This window comes from Cannabis sativa, chromosome 3, assembly GCF_029168945.1.
Source record: "Cannabis sativa cultivar Pink pepper isolate KNU-18-1 chromosome 3, ASM2916894v1, whole genome shotgun sequence".
Lineage (NCBI taxonomy): Eukaryota > Viridiplantae > Streptophyta > Magnoliopsida > Rosales > Cannabaceae > Cannabis > Cannabis sativa.
Genome location: NC_083603.1, coordinates 44432750 through 44442371, shown reverse-complemented (window position 1 = coordinate 44442371; position 9622 = coordinate 44432750). Strand labels below are relative to the sequence as shown.

Below are 9622 nucleotides of genomic sequence, written 5' to 3'. Positions count from 1 at the left end.
CTACTATTGATCCAATATAATATGAATTATGTCTTTATAGTAAACAGTAAGTTTGATAAAATCATTTTTACTTATTTCGATTCTAGGTATATACAATCTTTATTATATACGACACCTTCACTTAGATGTCATGCAACATCAGTAATCCGAATCGAGATTATTTACACTGAATAACTGGCATCAGTGAACTGTACTAGCAACCATTGATTAAAGATTCGTAAACTTTAATATGCTGCTAACTATTTTATTCATGGCTAAGTGATCTTAATTTTCTGTAATATACAAGTCATAGCCTCATGCATGAATATTTTTTTTTTTTAGATATTTATATATGAATTATTCATTATTAAATATTAATAATTTAATATTCATGCATTTATCAAAATGTTCAACTCTTACTAATAATCAGAAATATCTTTACAGACTTTTTAAGGCATAAACCCTAACAACCCCCTAAACGGTCATTCTGGTAGACTCTCTATTTGTTTCAATATTCAGAAAATATTTTTAGTCTAATTTTTTTCATGATTGCGTACATTGTAGCTATTTAGGACTAGTAAATTTTTAAAAAATTTCAAATAATTTACAATGCCAAAAATAAATTTTAAACAGTTACTAACCACACGTATATGAAAAATAACAAAATATATGAATTTTATTTTTGGTATTGTAAACTATTCAATTTTTTTAAAAAATTTATAGGTGGTTTTAAATAACTATGACATACACGATTATGAAAAAAAAATTAAATTTTTTTTCTAAGTGCCGAAATAGATAAAAGGTCTAAAGGGCTCTAGTGAAAATGTGCCCAATGCTAAATATAATGAAAAAGAAATAGAAAAATTAACAGAAAATGTTCTATTTTAAAAAAGAAATAAAAAATAATTTAAAAACATCATCACCACCTATTAATAAACACCCAACAAGTATTCGATTAAGCTGTAAAACGAGATAATGTAGTATTAATTCCTTTACTAATTTTAACGTTATTTCCTACCAAAATAAAAATAAAAATAAAAAATATTATTATTTTATTCTAACAGTGCACAAAAGCTCTTAAAAGTTATCCAGTTACCAGTTTTCATATACTATTTACCCCTACTTTGCAAATGAGCTCTTTCAAACCGTAGGATACCAAAAAGGTGAAATTCTCAATCAATCCTATAGATCACAATCACTTGAAGTTTTTAATCCCTCAAAATCAATCAAGAAACTCTTTTAAAATAGAAATTCAAAAACACAAATTCTATTGCTCTTTTTCATTGTTTTTTTTCAAATAAATTATGAAATTTTATTAATTACAATTAGTTAAAATAATAGCCTACAATTCAATTAAAACATCTCCTTTGGAGATAAGACTAAAATTAGAATTAGAAAAAACGAACAAAATAATCAGTCACTTGATTCTCAAATTGTTTGACAAAAAAAAATGAAAAAAAATTCAGCATCACAGTTAATCTTACAAATGCCCTTATATTCTGTTTCATCCACCGCTCAGAAGACACAATAGTAAAATCTGTTGCAGCAAATTCAACCTCGTAGCTTGAGCACTCAACTATTGTGTAAAGTACGTAACTGCACACAACTCACATAGTTGCAAAAACTTGTTATTCCCAACCACTAACAACGATGTAATGGTGAGCCATTGAAGAACAAAGAATAACCAACAACGAAGCAAAATAAAATAAAACAAAACCATGTCACGTAAACAAAATTAAAATACTCAAAACATGTTACACAGATAAGACTAAAACACTCAAAATCATGTCACAGAGACAAAACTAAAAGAGTCAAAACTATGTCACAGAGACAAGACTAATTGCAATAGCAAAAATTGAATAGTAGTAACAAAACACAACCCCGACCAAGCCGCTCTTAAACCCAGGGAAGGCTGGTGGCTTGGCCGCAGAAAAAAAGTAACATTCGGTAGCTATATATTTAGGAATGAGAAATCCTAATTTTTTCCCTTGGTGTAGCCCATGTTCTTGCTCTTTTTCATTGTTAAGTAAAATCTATATCAAATAATCTTGTTTCTATTTCCCTCTTCTTTAGGTCTCTTGAACCTGGAAGTTACTGGTAACTAGGGAGAATCTGGTCGTGAAGTTCATTTTCAAGTTCTTTCTTCCAGCAAAACTTGCCAGGTTGGAATCAGAAGTCAATAATTTTTTCCAACACGATAATGAGTCTCTTTATGAAGCCTGTGAGAGATTCAAATACCTAGTCTTTTTATAAAGATACCGATTTTATTCAAAAAAAAAATGTAAAACTATTTTATAAATGAATAATAAATAAATGTTTGAAAATTAGGGATATTTCGTTGATTATCCATTTGTGTTGGAATTAGGATACATCTCAAAATTAATTGACAATGGGAGAACTATAATGGTATTTTATTTCTACACATTAACAATGTGAAATTATTTCTAATAGCACAATTGGTGATACTAACAATTTATATTAATCAGCTAGATAATATTAATAATTTATTAATTAATTCCTATATCCTTTCATGTAACAATTGGCGTGTTTCTTTAGACATTTTTTAAAAGAAAACTTACAAAAATATTGAAATTTGGGTTAATTTTTATAAAAATACTGTCACACAGAAATTTTTTCAAAAATACTGTGTTTTTATAAAACAACAGTACAAAACAGAACAACTAAAAACAACAGTGAAACAACTAAAAAATAACTATAGAACAACAGTGAAAACTTAACACAGTACACAATATAAAACTTACACAGTATTTTTTTAAAAAAAAACACAGTATTTTAGAAGAAAAAAAAATTCTACTCCACAGTATAAAAGTAAAAAAATTAAAAATTTCAGTATGTAGTGTAATTATTCTTTTGTTTAATGGCACATTTGAAACTCATCCAAAGTTTAAGTGTAAGATAGCTATGGATGATTTATTATGACTCTAATCCAAAGTTTAATTGAGATATAAAGTAATTTTTTCAAAACAAAATTAAAATTAAGAATACTCTATATAAGAATTTAATTACATATATAAAATTCAATTTAGATGCATGATATCTAACAATGGCTTCTCTCTACCTACAAAAATAATAAAATACCTAACACCTTAAATATTATATGCAAAGTTAATTTTTTAAGCATATGGCGTAATCATCGGTATTTCCACGGCATATTTGTATAGGCCACTTCTTAAATTATTGTGTTCTCACTTCACTTTATTATTTATTTATACATAGATTTGTTTAATCCATTTATTGACTGGTAGATAGAAGAATCTGACTGTGTTATATACTTTTGTTTTTGGCATGAGATTTTTTTTTTTTTTGCTTCAACTTTTGGCATGAGATTTTTGTCACAAGTATTGGACCTAACTAGACCAATTGTTATATATGTGATAATTATTCAGTAGTTTAATGTACTATGCAATCTAACAAGTGCTAATAATCATTAGTTTTTTCTAAAACAGGTAACACTACTCACTACTCATCCTTAAATATTTTATTTAATAGTGATGGAAAGCCAAGAAAAGAATAGTTGATTGGTATTTTCTATTAAGTGTTAAATTCCAAGATTGCCCTTGATTCTCCTGGAATCAACAAAACAATCGTGTTAGAACAAGATTGGGCAGCTGAACCTTTTGAAAGCTGACTGAAAACAGACTCTCGCAAAACCAGCCCACTTTATTGCTTTTGCCTCTTCGAAACTAGCAAAGCATTTCCAACATTTGCCACATATGGACACACATCCATAAAGTGCCAAACAAAACAATGAGAATTTGAAAATTGAAATTTGCAAGGCTATTTTCGTAATTTCAAATTTCTTTCTCCAATCACGGATACCAGAACAAACGTCGCAAAAGGGAAAAAAAAATAACATGAGTAAAAAAAGTAAGGCTACTTAGTAACTTTTTTGTCCGATAATTTTTAAATTTTTTTTGGCCAAACTATTAAAATTGTTAGATTTAAGAATTTTTATCTAATTTAATTTAATTTTACTGTTTCATATTGATTGTTTATGTATTAAATTATGCTCCCAAACTTTAAAATCTATTAAATCATACCTCTCGAATTTTGATATGTACTAAATCATGTCCCCTAAACTTTCATCTATATTAGAATTTTTTTACTAAAATTGGACAAAAGTCCTTAAATTCAACGATCTCAATAGGAGTATTTTTAACGACTTTAAAAGTTTAAGGGCTCGTTTGGAACGCCGTATTAGGTCGTATTGTATATCATATGTTTATATAATATTATGTTAAAACTTTAATTTATACTAAAATATTATATATTTAGGTGTCATAAGAGTTAATACCACATATAGTTTTACATAAAAATATTACATAAAATACAATTCAATATAATACAATACAATACGACCTAATACGGTGTTACAAACCAACCTTAAAAAGCATGATTAGTACATTTTAAAGTTCTAGAGAAAAATTCTAATTAACCAAAAATAAATAACCAGAAACCCGTGTCGTTATCTGACCTTACACTTGGCGAGATCATCTCCTACCAATTATACTAACCCTAAAATCTTGGGCCTCGTTTCTATCCAATTTCTATTGGACCACGTGTCCACCTTCTGGAAACAGTCATTTCACTTTGATTATTTTTTTTAAGAAAACTAAAAAATAAAAATCCGTACACGATGCACGAGGTGAGGAAAACAGCTTACGTGCCCTTCTCTAGGAACTACTGTAGACGCTATTCGAGCTCCCATTGGTTCATCTGTGGGGCCAATCGTAACCCTCCATAACTGTGGGGCCCACGCACCCGCAATGCCACGTCTCCTTTATACCAGCCAATCCAATATCTGCGCTGTTCAAGCCACTTTCACTACACGTGTCTTTCTCCCCACGTGTCGTACTCACCCATGCTATATAACCAAACTCTTCGTTATCAACCTTAGCATTAAACTCCGATTCCAAAACGATTCGCAACTGAGTTTTAGAGAGAGAGAGAAATAGAAAAAAAAGTAAAGAAAACCACCGAGTTTTAGAGAGAGAGAGAGATTGAAGAAGATAGGGGTTATGGATAGTAGAGGTGGTTGCTGCATAGCTAGATATGTCGCTGGAGGAGGTGGTGGTGGTGTGTACGGTTATGATATGTCTAAAGTTGGCCGGATAATGCTCCGTTTCCGGCCGATCGCACCCAAACCCGTTGCCGGTGGACCCGTCTCCGGTGGTAACAAAGCTGAGATGGGTGAAACCCAGGCTCGAGGTGGTAGAGGGAAGAGAAGGATAGTAAAAGATAATAACAATAACACCAGACGGTGCAATATCAAGAAGAGAAACGCTTCTTCACCTGAATCTTCCGACGAAAAACGACGTCGTTTGGTTCCAGAAGAGAAGGTTGTGACTCTCCCTCTCTTACCGGAGACTCCCGAACCTAAAGATACCCCGGCAAGGCTTTCTCCCGAGACGAGAGACTCCCCAAAGTGGCTGAGCTTCGAGAATAATAATAATGTGTACGGCAGTGGACGATTGTCGGTGGAGACGGCAGATCCAACGGCGGTTAAGACATCAACGAGGCCGGTGAAGCTGGTGGGTTCGAGCGTGACCGTTGAATGCGTGACTGACACGTGGATGGACGGGATTAATAAGTTTGGGTTAGGATGTACGGACGATGAGAGGAGAATGAATCTTGCGCAGGACACGTGTCCGGGGTTTGTTTCGGACAGTTACGGAAGGGTGACGTGGACAAACGGGGCCTACAAGAAATTAGTGGGCCAAGGGTGCGAGGATCACGATCTTCACCACGATTGTAGCGGTGGTGATGATCATGATCAGATGATGATGATGGTTTGGTTAGTTATGAAGGAGAGGTTGCCTGTGACGGTGCTAACGTGCCCGGCGTTCACATGCAGAGTGAGACTACAGTGCTACACCAATGGGAATAAAGAGATCAAAAGCTCCCTAACACTGCCTTGTGATGTTTGGAGAATGGATTGTGGTGGTTTTGCATGGCGATTGGACGTTAACGCTGCTCTCTGCTTGGGCCGGTAACCTTACCAAAACCCCTTTACCCATACCCACACACATATAAATATCTATGCCAAGTTATGAAATGTTTAATTAATTAAGCTTAATTATTATTAGCTATAAATAGCCTTTTTTTTGTTTTATTTTATGTTATTTTTCGAAAGAAAAATAAAATGTAAATAGTTTTGTGATCGATGATATCGATCAAGAGCTAGTAGTACTGTAGCATCACGTTGTGGTTGTACACTCTCAAATATTCATCACACATCAGAGTTGTGGGGGCTGATTTGTGTTATTATAATTAAATATATACTAGTGATGATGATGATGATGATATATATAGAGAGAAGAGAAAAAGAACCAATTTAATTTAATGTACGTACTATCACTACTGTTTTGTTTTGTTATTAATATAATCAAAATTTTGTACAAACTAGCTGTTGGTGACAGTATATATGATGATGTATAAGGATCTTTTACTTGATTTTTTTTTTATGGGTGAGAGGGAGTGAGCTTAAATGGAAAAAAAAGATGTATATGCCGTACGTAACTGAAAAAGCTGGAAAGGTTAATTAGAGAAGAGGAGAAAGAGAGGTTGGTACTGTTATAGTACTGTAGGTTTAGTTTGGTGGAGAAGAAAGAGAGGACAGGTGGAAGGATGAGAAGGAGTGATAGAAGGAAATATCTAATCAGAGGGATCTGTTTGATCTTTCTTTTGGGCAAATCAAAGAATTAAGGTTTTTATTATGTATATGTGAATAATACATAGATCTATATATTGATATGATGATGATGATGATAATGATGAATGATACTCAATTGTTCTCTTCTTTATTGCACCACGTACACACCCCCTCGCATATGTCTTATGCATGCACGATGTTTTTTTACTTTTTTTTTTTAACTGTTAAACCTATCAATATGCCAATGTGTGATATATTTAATATTGAGTTTTATTGATTTTACTAGCTAACTATTATGGTGCTTTGCGCACTATTTAGGTGAAGAATTTATTTACAATTAATAATTAGAAATTTTTACACCAAAAATCTGTTTTGCACATTTTATTACTGTTTTACTCCTACACGCCTACATCAACATTTTTACTTACCATCTTTATGTTATTACAATAATACCACTTACACACCATTCTCATGCACAGACACATGTGTCATCCCCATCACACATCAATCAACTTCCACTCTCTTCTTTCTCTTTTTTTCTTTTCTATCACACATCAATCAACTTCCACTCTCTTCTTTCTCTTTTTTCCTTTTCTTTTCATTTGATTTTGGATTTTCTTTCAGTTTTTTTTTTGTTTGGAAGATCAATAACCTCCATTGTTGAAGCATAACTACTCATTATTCATCACGATTTTTTCTCTCTCATTTTTTGTTCTTCCAAAAAATTTCAACTCTCACTCAACCCACGATTTCTCAAGTTTTTTTCCCTCTCAGTTTATTCTTGTTTCAAATTTCTTTATAAAATGGTCATCACTCGTTCATCCTCATCTCTTTCCCCAGTTCAGAAAAAAAAATCGAAAATGGGCTTGAAATCTTTGGCTAACAAAGCAAAGGGTAAACGTCCGATTGTTGAAGAGAAGAAATCGAAGCTCAATGTGGAGGAGCAAATGGTTGAAGAAATTTCTAGTGAAAAAGCTAGTGCCTCTGCCGAAGTTTGAACAGAGGTTGGTTTTCAGTTTCATTTTCGTTTCCCCCCATTTTAAACATTTTCTTGTATTTCCATTTCATCGTTTTGGTTTTTTCTGGTTTGTGATATTTTAGGTTTTTCATTTTAAAATTTCGTTTGGTTTTCTTTGGATTTTTAGGACTTTATTTTTGTTTAATCAATTTTATTTTGTTCTTGGGTTTGGCATTTTAGTTTGTTTCTTATTATTTTCGTTCCATTTTTGTTGTGTTTTATGTTCTGTTTGTGTTTCTAGTTTTTTTTAGATATTTTGAAACATTTGTTTTTGTTTTAGTGTCTCTAATCAGTGGGTTTTAGTTTTTTTTTTCTAGTTTTTTAATAGTTTAATATGTTTATGTATGATGTGTTTTGGGAATATTATTAGGTATAGTTGTTTGCTGTTCTTTTTTAGGTAACAATTCGATTTAAATGTTTGTAGTTTATATTCGTAGAGTTGTTTATGCTTGTCAGTTTGTTTTTAGTTTTTTTATAGTTTTATTATAGTTTGTATACTTGTTTATTTACAATTTATATTTATTGCTGTTAATAAACTATAATAAAACTAAAATGAAACTATTAAGAAACGTTTAAATTTATTTCAGAAACTAACTATTTCTCAAAGTGTTTTCTCCTTTTCTTATTTCCAAAATAAATTCTTGCAAACAATTGAATTAAACTAATATAAAATAATGATGCAACTGTAAATCAACTTGAAAAACCACAACACTTAATTCAATTTAATATAGTTGTGGTCATTGTGCTTTTTCATCAGTTTTATTTGAATCAGATCAATTGAATTAATAGTTGTATTTTTCTCGCTTTGGTTTCATTTTGGTTGTTTTGCAGTTTTGAAACGAGCGCGTATTTTCATCTTCATGGTTCGCTCTGTACAGCTGAAGGCTTAGTGCATGTGGTATTTTTGTAAATATTTGTATGTGGACTGTATAAATGTTTAATGGGCCGGCCCAAAGTATTTTTGTAATTTTTTTTCCTTTTTTGTATTTTTTTGTTTTTTTCCCTAATAATTACCACTAAATAAATATATTTTGTTAACAAAATTTATATTTTATTTATTTATAATAATAATTAATACATAATATAATTATACATATTAACAAATAATTATTAGTTATATTTTAAAATAAATTATAAGTAGGATCATCAACCAATTCTATATTTTGATATTTTTATAAGAGAAAAAAATTTCAATGGTATATCAAATTTGACACATATACTAAAAGGGTTGAGACAAATTTAGTGTAATATATAGTGTTATATTTCGATCAATATGATCTTGACACGTGTAATATAGCTAGAATACGAATCAGTAATGGTATTCATTAGATCACATTCAATGGATTTAGAGCCATCCGATCCAATCCAATTATTTATTGGATATTGGATTTTGCCATCCAATCCAGTCTAATTAAATTGAGTCATCCGATCCAATCTGATTCAATAGATGTATTGGATTGGATCGGTTCCATCCATTGGATGCTTTAACTAGTTTTTTATTAGATTAGATTGGATCCAATGGATGAATCCAATCTATTTTAGCCACTATTTAGGCTGATTTTATTAAAAAAAAATATATGAAAAAATATAATTTAAAACCTAATAATCCAATAATAAACAATAGTTTAATCCAAATCCACCTTAATTTTCATGATCCCATAATAAAAATATAACACAAATCTAACTTAATAAGCAAAAGTCCAATACATCAAATGCAAAAATTATATAAAATATTAAATCAATGTGTGCAGGTGCACAGTAAAACATATTAATAATTAATATATTTTTTTAAAACAAAATAATTAAATATATAAAATTATAAATATTAAATATGATTGGATGGACATTGGATGATATTGGATTGGATCAGTTCGGTTATCTATTGGATCGGATGTCTCATCCATCATTCGATCTGATCCAATTGGATTTTTAAAATTTGCATCCGATCCGAT

General features: G+C 30.8%; 1 protein-coding gene across 1 annotated transcript; it reads left to right on the top strand.

Annotated features, from left to right (window-relative positions):
* The first annotated feature begins 4308 nt into the window (after positions 1 to 4308).
* LOC115709921 (uncharacterized) lies at positions 4309 to 6402 on the top strand. The gene has a single exon (XM_061111955.1). It carries the CDS (start codon positions 5019 to 5021, stop codon positions 5991 to 5993), a length of 975 nt encoding a protein of 324 aa, XP_060967938.1. The 5' UTR covers positions 4309 to 5018; the 3' UTR covers positions 5994 to 6402.
* Positions 6403 to 9622: the final 3220 nt, after the last annotated feature.